The 13,530-nt window shown below is 40.6% G+C and overlaps 1 protein-coding gene across 3 annotated transcripts in view; it reads right to left on the bottom strand.

Annotated features, from left to right (window-relative positions):
• prdm5 (PR domain containing 5) overlaps positions 1 to 13,530 on the bottom strand; it is a 328,285-nt gene that overhangs the window by 265,626 nt on the left and 49,129 nt on the right. For all 3 annotated transcript variants that reach the window (XM_060832378.1, XM_060832359.1, XM_060832368.1), the window contains exon 4: positions 1,418 to 1,586. In XM_060832378.1, coding sequence (XP_060688361.1) covers positions 1,418 to 1,586 — 169 coding nt within the window. The remainder of the gene's footprint in view (positions 1 to 1,417; positions 1,587 to 13,530) is intronic.

The raw sequence follows: 13,530 nt of genomic DNA, 5'->3' as shown, positions 1-13,530 counted from the left end.
ATGAACTCAAACCCCTCAACTTTCCTTTCTCATAGGAAACAAATATAATGCTGACATATGTGATGCTATTTGCAGTTCACCCATTAGTTCCCACCTTTTTCAGCAAGGCTAACTTTCAGTTTCCAAAATAGATATCAATGATTAGAATAGTTGGGGAGGCTATGGTGCAGTGGTAAGGTAATTGAACCAGCCATCCAGAATCCCAGGCTAACGTTCTGAGGACATGAGTCAAATCCCACCATGTCAGATGGTGAAATTTGAAACCAAAAAACATCTAGAATAAAAAAAAGCAAAACTAGTGTAATGGTAACCACTATTGGTTGTCTAGTTTACGAGTGTCCTTCAGAGAAGCAAGTCTGTCCTTACTACGTATAGTCTAAATGTGATCCAGACCCAGACTCCTAACTACCCTCCAGCAATTAGGGATAAGTAATAAATGCTGGTCTTGTCCATGATGCCCACATCCCATGAACATACAAATAAAAAGCATAATCTCCATAAGGAGCAGAAATGGGACTCAAAATATCAAAAATTAAAAGACAAGAGAAACAAATAAGTAAAACTTGTCTTTATATAAAGTGCTTCACATCTTCTATGATATCGCTAAGTGCCATGAGAGTGTCTTTAGAAGCTTTAATAAATAGCTTCCTTTCTTTGATCCTCATTAGGCAGATGTTGGGAACCCATGTAACAAAGGAGCCAGAAATTGGGATAGGATACTTTTCTACTCAGTATAGGCCTCTTATTTGATGCATCAATAATTTTTGATGAAGGAATGTGGATGCTTCCTTCATCTGTTCTTTTTACATCCCAACATCCCTTGCATCGGAGTGGTTTTCGGAGTTCCAACCAGGGACCCTGTCTATGGAATCAGAGTATGTTTACTTGCATAAGCTGAGATCCATAACTTGACCTCACAGTGTCGTATACAAGTGAATATATGGTCTACCAAAAACCAGGAGCTCCTTATCCTCCTCCAAATTCTTGGTGAGCCTACAACAATCCCCGAAAGCTAAAGAACAGTGAGCTATCACTCTCAAAACACAATGCAGGAATTATCACATTTGTAATGGACTCATTCCAACAAACTGTGCTGCTGGAATGACTGTGGATGATTGTGTCAAAAATGGTCCAAATAGATATTCATAAGATAACCAACATTTGCAGATCAGCAGATTGCAATAAATCAAAACTTAATACTCACCTGTCCATGATTTTACACAAAGTGTATCATGCAGCAAAATCATTAATGTTACCAACTTTCAAGCAAAAATTATGCTGAATTAAAGTAAGGCATGTAAAACCAATAATGATCTAATTCAGAAGGTTATCGTGATATATTAGGCACAATACCATGTCAGATTGGGGCATAGAAGATAATAGATGTGGATTTTGAAATGTAGCTTATGAAAATTACCTTTGTCGCCTGATGGCTGAAAATCTTTGGAATTTTCTTCGTCTTTGCTGACTACTTCCTCCTCTTCCTTTTCTTCTATTTCCTCCATCTCACTATCTAAGAAACCAATCAATAACTCGTTGTCTGTTTCAATGTCATCCACGGCCAAATAGAAGATATTTTCTCCTTCCTGAAAGCAATGGGAAAATGAGCTGTTACTTTGGTTTGATCCTGCTCAGATCTACAACATTTCACAACAGTTGGCCTTCATCAATGACAAAATTAGGTGAAGCGTGGACAATGAGAACTCAGCACTAGCTGGATTCATATTGACATAAGGGTAGTGGGGGAGAAGACGGTTATCTCTCCATATTTTCTGGTGACTAATTCCGACTTACATATCTGATCAAAACCAGGCCTCTGTACTTGCACAGAACAATTTGGAACCACAACACAGAACACAATAGCTTGATCGACTATTAACAGAAATTAAATATTCTAGAATGGACTGATTGCACTGGAGTGTCAGCAGCAGTCATTCAAGTTAAGGCTTTTACGCAGATCGTGATTATGTCTATGAGAAAGTAATTACTTCAAAGTACTTTCTATAAAGAAGACAATTATGCAAATACTAAAGTTATAAAAAACAAGACTGAATCTTAGTTTTAAAAAAAAAACACTTTTCTTGAGTTTCATGGAGGGTTGATCATAGTGAGGTGTAGTGAGTTTTCTTACACTATCATCTCAAAGTCACCTCATTGATGTGTACCACATTCCTATGGTGTTCCACTCACCTGACGTTAGCACTTGCCACTGCCAGAGCATTCCAAACTTCCAGACACAGTTTCCAAATTTAAAAAAAAATCAATGTGCACTCAAACGGATGCCCTGCACAGATTGTGATGTTTGCCCCAGGACATGGTAGATCAGGTAAAATCAGTGCCCTGCTTTGTGAACAGGGACTTGGAGGTCTTAGTGGATGGGTGGTGCCCAGGAAGGACATTCTCTTTGCACAGGATTGGCAGAAGAGGCCACAACACCAGACCCTGCTAGCCTGGAGTCGGAAGTTGCTATCCTGGGTTCAGTGCAGTCTCACGTATCTGGGGGAGTACCCAGCAGTAAAGGAAGAAGGCCAATATCTTTCTTTCCTCTGCCAGGGTAAATGTCAACATCTTTTATCACTGTCTTCCACTCCATATTCCTCCCTCCCATGCTCCACCACTCCCACTGCTACCTGCAACATCTCCCTCATTTGCTGTTACTGTCCCAAACACACCAGACTCTGCATGGCCTGCTCATCTCTTACTCATTGTCTCCAACTGATTAACTTGACTGAGGACCCCTTAGACAGTGAGACATGGCCATTTAGATGATGCATGTGAAGTGTGTTTGACGCTTACGTTGCTGCTGTTTTACTGACATTGCTCGGTGATGTATAGAAATCGATCCACCCCTTGGATGGATGACTGGTAAAAACCCTAACAAGCTGCCAAGTTTGACTTTGGTCTGTGTTTGAAGGCAAGACAGGGCAAAATTAAGATGCTATGTGTATCTCAGTTGCCACAAAGTGAACAAGTACTAAAAGAGATGCAAATTGGCAGAGTCTGGAAGCTGGATGCCATTCCTGTGCACAAAGTGTTCTTGCATTCCAGTGATAGGTGCCGGTGCACTCCAAAGTCCAACACTGAAATGCAGAACCAAGTGTTAATGGATTGGATATATGCCGTGACGATGTAGTGAGCTACTATGGGTTGGCTGCCAAGGTCCGCAAACATGGAGTGTGTTGTGTGTTTGCTTGTTTAAGGAAGAGTTCATACAGGGTTGAGAGTTTTAATCAGTAGTTCTGTATGCAGTTTGTTTATAACAGTTTTGGTCTGCTTATCTATGGCAAGATAGACTGCCATTGGAGGTCCAAAGAATGTTCACTAGGTATGGTTGATTCATGGTATGGTGGAATTTTTCTTATGAGAGGTTGAGTAGGTTATACACATTGGAGTATTAAAAAAATGTAATGACTTCACACTGAACACAAAGAACATGAAAGTAATACATCAGTTTCCCACTCGCAAAAAATCTCATGTTGCTTCTGTTAAAATTGGACAGAAATGACAGATCAACTCTACTACTCTGCAGTATGCAAAGATTCTGTCTTTAATATATATAAACTAACTAATGTAGTGAAACACATTAAATTGTCCACATTAAAATATTTATTTAGTAAATAAATATTTTAATATGGACAATTTAATGTGGAAATAGTTCTGTAATTCTCTTACTAGAACACCTTACCTTCCAGGTATTCCATTGATAAGCATATGGCTATGTGAGACTTTATCAGCTGTGAAAATTAATTGTACTTTTAATTTTCAATGTTTCCAGTTACACAAACAGGAAAAATTAATGAGGTGATAAAGTAAACCAAAAATAATGGCAGCAATAATGAGAAACAAAAAACATTTTTTTGCTGTTCGGCAAAATCACATGCTGTAAAATCTTTACAGATCTGACAGTATCTGTAGAGTCAGAAAGACAGTTAATGCACATTAACTTTGTTCTTCTCTTTCCACAGATGCTTTCAAACCTCCTGAGGTTCTCCACCATCTTTTTTTATTTCAGATCTCCAGCATCCAAGTCCTTTACTTTTACTTGAGTAGAAACAACATGAAATGTATATCACTATGACATAAAAACATAAAATACATGTTTCCAGCTCTAAGCTTTTATTTTTCAATTGTGAAAATATGCCAAAAGCAAACATTTAAATTGAACTCTTATTTTGTTCATTATATTGAGCTGAAAATAATACAAGTTTCCTCTTGACATTTTGAACAGCATGGGCTTGAGATCCTTTTTGTGCTACAAGACAGGAATAAGTGGTGATCAGACAATATCAATATGAAAAGTAAAACAAAAATTTAATGCATCACTCTCATTTTTAGTTCTACTCATCCACTGGGTCTTTACAGCAGTGAATACACTAACGTAATTCTGAGATTGAGATGTTTGTGCATTTGGAATTACCAGTCGAAATTGGCATATCAGTCAATAAATGGTCACAATATATAACTATATCCTGCTTTGCAACAGATGGAGAGAACTACAATTATAAGGAGGTCCACATTCACAGGACATACAACATCCATTCTTCTTGAGATTACTGCATCAGTGATGCACACTGCGACCTTGCTATAATGGGACAACACAAGCAAGACTGCATTATAACCAAACTTCTTCAAAAGCAACAAGTTAGTAGCCAGAATATTTAAACAAACTAAATGAAAATAATCAATACAAATAAATGAGGTTATTTTTCTTCTGGTAACAGAAATGTGAAAACTTTACCCTGACATGTTCTGTCAGAATTTAAGAGGTTCTAACAGACTCTTTCACTCCATTCTTCGAAACGCCCCGAATAGAGAACTAATCGATTCAGACTCTCTTCAGTCTGAGTGCTGTACTCCCTCCATCACCAAAACGTCGTTCCTCAGAGAAGGAGACCAAAAGTACACAGACAACTCCAAGTGTGATCGCACCAAGGCCCTGTATATTTGCAGCAATACATCTCTGCGCCTGTATTCAAACTCTCACATTACAAAGGCCAGACTTCACCGTCTGCTTCACCTGCAAGCTTATTTTCAATTTCTGTGGTTATCAGGATACCTGGGTCATATAGCATGTCCCCCTTTCCTAATTTACTATCATTCAGATAATAATCCACCTTCCTGTTTTTGCCACCTACCTCATACTTATCCACATTATACCTGCCATGCATTTGCCCACTCACTCAAATTACCCAAACCACACTGAAGCATTTCTGCCTTCTCCTCACATTTCCCATTCCCTCCAACTTCATGTCAACTGCAAACTTGGAAGTATTACAAATAGTTTCCTCACCTAAATCTTTAATAAATATTACGAATGGCTAGGGTCCAAGCATTGACCTCTGCGGTATCCCCCCTTGTCACTGGCTGCCACCCAGGGGGAAAAAAGATTTGATTATTCCTTTTTGGTTTCCCGTCTGCTAATCGGTTCTCTATCTACACTTGTTCATTACCCCAATCCCATGTACTTAAATGTTTATATGAGATCTTATCGAAAGTCTTCTGAAAGCCCAACTAAACCGCATCCACTGGCTCCCCCTTATCAAATCTACTAGCTACATCTTCGAAGAATTCCCATCGATATATCAAGCATGATTTCCCTTTCGTAAATTCATGACGACTCTGCCCAATCATGTCACTGCTCTAAAACTGCTATGAAATTTCCAGCTTTCTCCCAAGTGTCAGGTTTGCCGGTCTGTAATTCCTTGTTTATCTCTTTCTGCTTTGCTAAATAGTGAACAGAATTCCATTTGTTTTTTTTGTACCAGTTGTGAGAGCTTGGGAAGCCCATACATAGCAGTGACTTCCCAAACTGGAAATCAATGCTGCAATCAATGTGCTGACGCTGAACATCAAGCACAGAAAGCCCGAGCATATGCACACACATATAGGCGAGCAGCTTCGAGGGAGCATTGACTGAGATACTTGTAGCATCTTAATTTTAGAATTTCGAATTAGAATCCCTACAGGGCAGAAACAGGCCCTTCAGCCCAAAAGGTCCACACCCACCCTCTGAACAGTAATCCACTCAGGCCTATTCCCCTACCCTACATTTACCTACACATCCCTGCACACTATGGGCAATTTAGCCAATTCATCTAACTAGCACATCTTTAGATTGTGGGAGGAAACCCGAGCACCTGGAGGAAACCCATGCAGACACGGGGAGAATGTGCAAACTCCACACAGACAGTCGCCCAAGGCTGGAATCGAACCTGGGACCCTGGTGCTGTGAGGCAGCAATACGAACCACAGCCAACATTAGCCACCTTCCAATCCATAACAACTGGTCCATAGTCAACAGAAACTTGAAAGATGATCACCAGTGCATCCACTATTTGGAGCTCCACTTCCTCTGGGAGGTAATGATTTTAGGAGACAATTACAATGACAAAGCTTTAATTGTTCCCTTAAACTTGATTAATAAGAACAGAGAAGACAAGGTACAAGTTCTGTAAACTCCAGAGGGAACTGAAACATCTCAAAATACATTAAAAATTCCCCTGTAAATACTTGTGTAAAAATGTCAATACATACTCTCAAAATCAATTGAGATTAGTTGTCACTGTTAATAGCCAATTTCATTTTAATTTCATGTTAGGATAGAAAAACACCACTTGATATGGAAAACTAATGGTTCTGAATTCTGCTTTCTCAAGTAACAATTCCAGAAGTAATTTTGGGGGGAGGGAGGGGGACAAAGAAAGAGGGAGATGGGGCTCAGCAGACCCCTAAGCAAGCACCCCGCTGCCGGAGTCGGAGTCTTTTTGCTCAGTTAAATATGGAGCGTCTTTGGAGCCACTCTAGTTGTCCCCTACCCTTGTCAACAAAGACCCTCAGACTGGTTTTGTTTTCAGGAACACTCCCAGTCACCAATCTTCACTGGGTTAATGCCAGCAGTGGCAAGCAGAGAACTGAATGGTCCTTCAGGCTGCTTAAAGGCCTCAAGTGGGACGGAAAGTCGCTGAAATCTGGCGAAGGTGCTGGGGTTTGGGCAAGTCACCACACTGCAAATTAAAGATCCTTGCCATCTCTGGAAATGAAGTTCCCATCCACAGTGAGAACCATCAGAAGAATTCACACACTGCAAAAACCTTGAACATTGTTTTATGTGAAGCCTTCCTGGACAGCTAGGATGCACTGATCCTGACGCAATCTACCATCCCCTCCAACACTGGACACAGCATGGAACACAGCAAGCAGGCTGCAACCCTATAAATGCAGTACTAACAACTCTGCACAAACACACTATACCCAAATATAATAAATCTTTTCTGAAAAGTGCTAGCTTTATGAACTTTGAAAAGTTGTTCGTCATGGTATGGTATCACATGGCTGGCAATTTTCTAGGTGTTCAGGACTATGATGGCCCAGTTGCATCCAAATGTACTAAAGGCTCATATCCAGACGACATGACCCGGGAGACTTGCTGGCACTGTGGAAGGTACTGGACAAGGGACCGCTGAGAAAGGAAATCTGCTGAAATCCCAAGACAGGCCAATAAACTGTACTCCTGCTATGCCACAGGAAAAAGCTTCAGCATTTCAGTTGATCTAGACGTAATCAGAGAGCAGAAATCACATAGTTCCTTCAGAATTCCAGTCCATTGTACCCAACAGGCTATCTTGAGTGTAAGCCATAGCTGTAAGGTGTACAAAAACATTGTTGCTTATTTGAAGAGCCTGGTGCAGCATTTCCAGACACTACCCTATTCCCCAGTGATAGGCACTGTCAGGTTATAACAGGACATGACACCACATGAGTTCACAATCTGCCTGAACTTTCAGCAATAGTATCTGAAATGTTTTGTACACCTTCTAATTCTTTGCTGCTGCTTGTGTAAAGCCAACAAACTTTCCTCGAATGGCTGGTTCCACCGCTCGCAGCCCAGAAGAGGAAGGAGAAGGCCGACTCCGAACAACGGTAACATGGGACGAGTTATTAGTGGGCTTTTGTGAAACCGTACCTCAAGAAGAGTATAAATCTTGAAGAAAGAAGGGGGTTGTAAGGTGAAGAGGAGTCAGAGTGATGGAGATGTACATCACGGAAACAGACCCTTCAGTACAACTCATCCACGCTGACCAGATTTCCTAAATTAATCTGGTCTTATTTGCCAGCACTTGGCCTATATCCCTTTAAACCCATCCTATTCATATACCTATTCAGATGCCATTTAAATGCTGTAATTGTACCAACGCCACCACTTCCTCTGGCAGCTCATTCCATACATGCACCACCCTCTGAGTGAAAAAGTTGCCCCTTAGGTCTCTTTCATATCTTTCTCCTCTCACCCTAAACATATGCCCTCTAGTTCTGGACTCTCCCACCCCAGGAAAAGATCTTGTCTATTTCTCCTATCCATGCCTCTCATGATTTTATAAATCTCTACAAGGTCACCACTCAGCCTCTGACATTCCAGGGAAAACAGCCCAGCCTATTCAGCCTCTCCCTGTAACACTTCAAACCTGGCAACATCCTTGTAAATCTTTTCTGAACCCTTCCAAGTTTCACAACAGACAGTTTTTAATGTTACAATGATTTGAAGTAAAGCTCCAGCTCCAAATGGGCATGTTGCAAACTGGGTTTGGGATGAAAAGAGAGAGAAAGTAGGCTTGATGTTGCTAGGATATAACAGAAAAAAACTGTAACTTTAGTCTGCACACTCAAATGGTCTTTATGACCCTCCTGACAAGTACAAATTGTAGAATATTAGTTAGCTTGTATTATTTTGTAAGAACAGAGCCATGATGTAGATGGAATTGCACTAAAGCACAAAATCATATAACATGTGGTGGAATATGTGGGCCAGAAAACAAATAAACTACTGCCTTGTGTTGACACAGAGCTGATTCTGCACTATCCAATGCATTGAGGAACGGCTGCTGTCACAAGGATGTTTAATCACATTCCTCCAGTGCTTATTCACAGACTTGGAGAAAGCGGAAAGTCTGAGTGTCATTTAACAGATCAGTTTCTCAGGAATAACTGGATTTTCCGGAGGTTACTTTGAATTTGTCTCGGCTTATTTGATTTCAAAGCCATGAGCTGATTAGCATTACAAAGGACAATGTTAAAGCCTCATGACGGTTTATGCAAATCTGTTCGGCTATCACATAATTAAAGATCGTTAACCAGCCTCTGTGTTGTGAAAACACTCATAAAAATCACTGGCCAGATGAAAGTCCGGTAATAGTTTAATTAACTTTGCTGGATCTTAATCAGATAAACATTTGAGATTTATGGCAACATTTGGAAGACTTCATTAAACAAACATTGCTGTTTTATTGGAACTTGGTGCAGCATCCTCCCAGGATACCCTTTCCTCAAAGCTGGAGTGGTGAACCACTGTTGCTGGGACAGCTGCTCCCATATGTGAGGCTGTTTGAAGTTCGTTTGGGGAACTTTTCAAGAGAGAGAGAGCAAGAGCGGGGATAAGGATTCCTTTTATAAGTCCCCAATAACAAATGTGCTTTTCTTTTGTGACATGTTAGGCTGTCTCGGTTTGGTTTAAAATCAGACAGCAATGTTGAGGGTGCACCGTTGTGTGAATTTGTTTATGGAATGTCTCACAAGTTATGAAAATTGTACTGCTTTCAGACATTCACATGCAAACAACTCCCTGTCTCCATCCACCATTTTATTTCAGTATGTTTCTCATTTTGTGGCATGTTTTTCAGACATTCTTAGCACTATCATCAAAGTCAATGTGTTTTTCCAATTTCTGTCAATTTAAAGCATCGGGTGTAGGCATTTGGACATCATGTTGCGGCTGTACAGGACATTGGTTAGGGCACTTTTGGAAAATTGCGTACAATTCTGGTCTGCTCCCTAGCGGAATGATGTTGTGAAAATTGAAAGGGTGCAGAAAAGATTTACAAACATGTTGCCAGGGTTGGAGGGTTTGAGCTGTAGGGAGAGGCTGAATAGGCTGGGGCTGTTTTCCGTGGAGCGTTAGAGGCTAAGGGTTGACCTTATAGAGGTTTATAAAATCATGAGGGGCATGGATAGGGTAGATAGACAAGATCTTTTCCCAGGGCAGGGGGAGTCCAGAGCTAGAGGTCATAGGTTGAGGATGAGCAGGGAAAGATTTAAAAGGAACCAAAGGGGCAACTGTTTTATGCAGAGGGTGGTGTGCGTATGGAATGAGCTGCCATAGAACGTGGCACAGGCTGGAACAGTTGCAACATTTAAAAAGACATCTGGAGGAGTATATGAATAGGAAGGATTGAGAAGATATGGGTCAAGTGCTGGCAAATGGGACTAGATTAGGTTAGGACATCTGGTCGGCACGGACAAGTTAGACTGAAGGGTCTGTTTCCGTGCTGCACATCTCTATGACTCTAAGGCAGAGTTTCCATTTCCATATATTCAAATGTAGTGGTACAACAGGTCCTCATTCTGACTCCCAATTCGAAGACATTTTGATTTAACTTCACGTTTTTAATGGGATCAGTGTGCTCACCATTTTGGAGTGGCCCTCCTACTTGCCCTCAACCTTCTGCTGACCACCTCTCCTGTTGCTGGCCATCTTTGCCACTCAGTGCCAACTCTCCAGCTTACAACCTAGTTCTCTGACCTTGCAGCAACTCAAAGCTGCCCTCACTCCATCTCATCTCCCGAACCTTCGCTCACAATGAGTTCCCGGGTGAGGGATGCAGGAAGCAGGAGGTTTGGCCAGTGGGAGAATTAGACAGCACAACTGGCGGTGTGCTGGAGAGTTGGGGCTGTGAGCAGGCTGGTTGGGGAGATAGCCAGGAGTAAACACTTAGAGCTGGCATAGTTATTTAGTATTTCTAAACTTATCTTTGAAAGTTTTGTTTACATATGTTGTAATTCAGAAACACGCAGTGATTAAAAATAACATAACAAACATTTTAATGTTTCTTTCTGATGGGAAAGGTGCCACTGAACTATACAAAAAGTTTGTCAATTGGTTGTAATAGAAAAATTGATTCCTTAACTATGTCTCATTTGAAGTCACCTTTTTCATAAATACAATCAGAATGTTCAGCAGGAATTACCTTGCAAATCAAACAGCATGATTCCTCAGTACAAAGTGCTGGGATTAGTGATGGCATCAGAAATTCTTTGGGGCTGAAATTTACTCCCCTGCAGTTTGAAGATGTGGGCATCCAGAATTTGAGATCATCCAAAACTTTGCTGTCCTAGCTTGCACCATGTTCACCTCATTACCTCTGTTTCCTCAATCACACACAGCCATGACTTAACTGAGTTAATTTCATAGGATTGCGTCAGAGAACATAACTCCACTGAGTGGCGGTGGTGGGAGGGGTCCTGACCGTTCACGATGTGCTTCTGAATGCAAAACAGGCTCCGAACCACAAACCTGAACCACATGAACGGTTCTTGGAATTTAACAGTAAATAAACTAACTCACTGTTGGAAACTGAATTTTTGCCTCCTGCTCAATTGAGTTTCCCCAACTGCCCTTTTAAAAACAATGAGATTTCGCCTCTATACATATATGGTCTGAATTAGCTATGTGATTTATCTCCATTGCCAGGGCAGAACGTTAGAGCACAGCAGAATGGAATACATGGCATTCCATCAACCTGCAGCCTATGTAGTTTAAGAAGGTAGCCTTTAAATGGAAACTGATGCATATCTCCCAATGGGACACTGAAAAGAGAAAGAAAGGAAGGCCAATCTAAAATATCTTCCAGAAAACATTCAACACAATTGACAGAAGTAGCAGAAAAATCCCGACCAGTCATGAAGCACACTTTTGTCACAGAAAAGGTCAATTACATTCTGATGACCTCATTGTGCACACAAACTGAGTCCCAGGTATCCAGACCACACACACAGAAAACAAAATTATTTTATATTTTTGGCAGCCAGTGGAGTTTATGAACTTCTGCACCTTGTATGTTAATAATAATACCCAAGTGTGTTTATCTCCTTTCAGTATTCAGACATACTTTACAATTTCATGCAAGGGAGTGGTGTGTGTATGGAATGAGCTGCCAGAGGAAGTGGTAGAGTCTGGTACTATTACAGCTTTTAAAAGGCATCTGAATTAATAAAAAAGGTTTAGAGGGATATAGGCCAAGTGCTGACAAATGGGACGAGATCAGTGCAAGATATCTGGTCAGCATGGATAAGTTGAACCGAAGGGTCTGTTTCCGTGTTGTGTAACTAGGACTGGTGTCTGTATTCAGTGATTACTGAGAGTACAATTTATCAATACCATAGTATTGTACTACACTGCTCAATTGGCTCAAGTAATCACTCAGTAAAACTTCACTGAATTGTCTATTTTATTACTGATAGGCCTGTGCAAGACTTAAACTTTAAAGATATCATGTTTACCAAAATGCTTTCTCTCAGCTTTCTACCCATTTATTTGATTTTTGAGGGTTGTTTCCATTAAAATGCCAAAGACTGACATTAGTGACTAGAATTCTCTGATTCTAATTGCTTCAAACTTGTAATATTAAGCAAATCAAAAGTTAAAAGGAACTTGCACTTCCATCTCTGCACTTTTCCTGGTCTTCTATGTCATGCAAGCTAAGCAAATTATAGGGCATCACTTAACATATAATCTTTCAGATATCTCAAATACATTAAAGCTTTTGTAACTTTTCAAATATACAGAGACAGCATTTGTTAAAGAAATAGTTATCTTGATCACTGTACACTGAATATTTCAGTCTGTGTATAAATTTGGTACACACCATTTAATATTGAGAAATGTGCCTGAGTTCTCCAATTGGCTCGAAGATAAATAATGTACATGATCATAACAGACCTCACAAATCAAGGAGATTCAAGATCATTACCCCAGCTTATTTTGATTTATCTATCTCAGCTGTGGTCACCAGCTCTATGTTTATAACCAAAGGAAACCTGCTCTTCTCATAAAACTGTCATCAACATTGTGCTTAGTACTGAGATGCACTTGCTACTCTTGCAGCGAGGAGGTAAGCTAGTTCTGCCAAAGCTTTATTACCCATGTTCTTACACCGCTTCCAGCCTTTGCCAGCATTCTAGCAATGAAGGTTAACATTTTGGCTTATAAGGGTACAATAGGGGTTTCTCTCCAGTTTCATTTCATGGTGAATATGTTACCCCATGGCAGCTGCAGAAATTATTCAGTGGTAAGAGTCCTTTTTTTTAAACTTGTTAGGGGAGTCTAATAATTGCACAGTAGACTCTATACCTGAATACTATGGAATCATCAGTGACATCCCATTTACGATGAAAGGAAAGTCATTGATGAAGCAGCTGAAGATGCTTAGGCCTAGGAACTACCCTGAGGAACATCTGCAGAGATGTCCTGGAGCTGAGATGACTGACCTCCAACAACTGAAACCATCTTTCTGAGCACCAGACATCATTCCAACTAAAGGTTTTCCCTAAATCCCATTGAGTCATGGTTTGTTTGGGCCCCTTGATGCCATACAGTCAAATGCTGCCTCAATGTCAAGGGTTGTTACTCTCTACTCTGGAAGGCAGCTCCTTTGTCCATGTTTGGAGCCAGGTAACACTGACAGACTCAAATAAAGCTCA

This window comes from Hemiscyllium ocellatum, chromosome 1 (assembly GCF_020745735.1).
Source record: "Hemiscyllium ocellatum isolate sHemOce1 chromosome 1, sHemOce1.pat.X.cur, whole genome shotgun sequence".
Taxonomy (NCBI): Eukaryota; Metazoa; Chordata; class Chondrichthyes; order Orectolobiformes; family Hemiscylliidae; genus Hemiscyllium; species Hemiscyllium ocellatum.
Note: the sequence above shows the minus strand (reverse complement) of the source record. Positions and strands in the feature narration are given on the sequence as shown.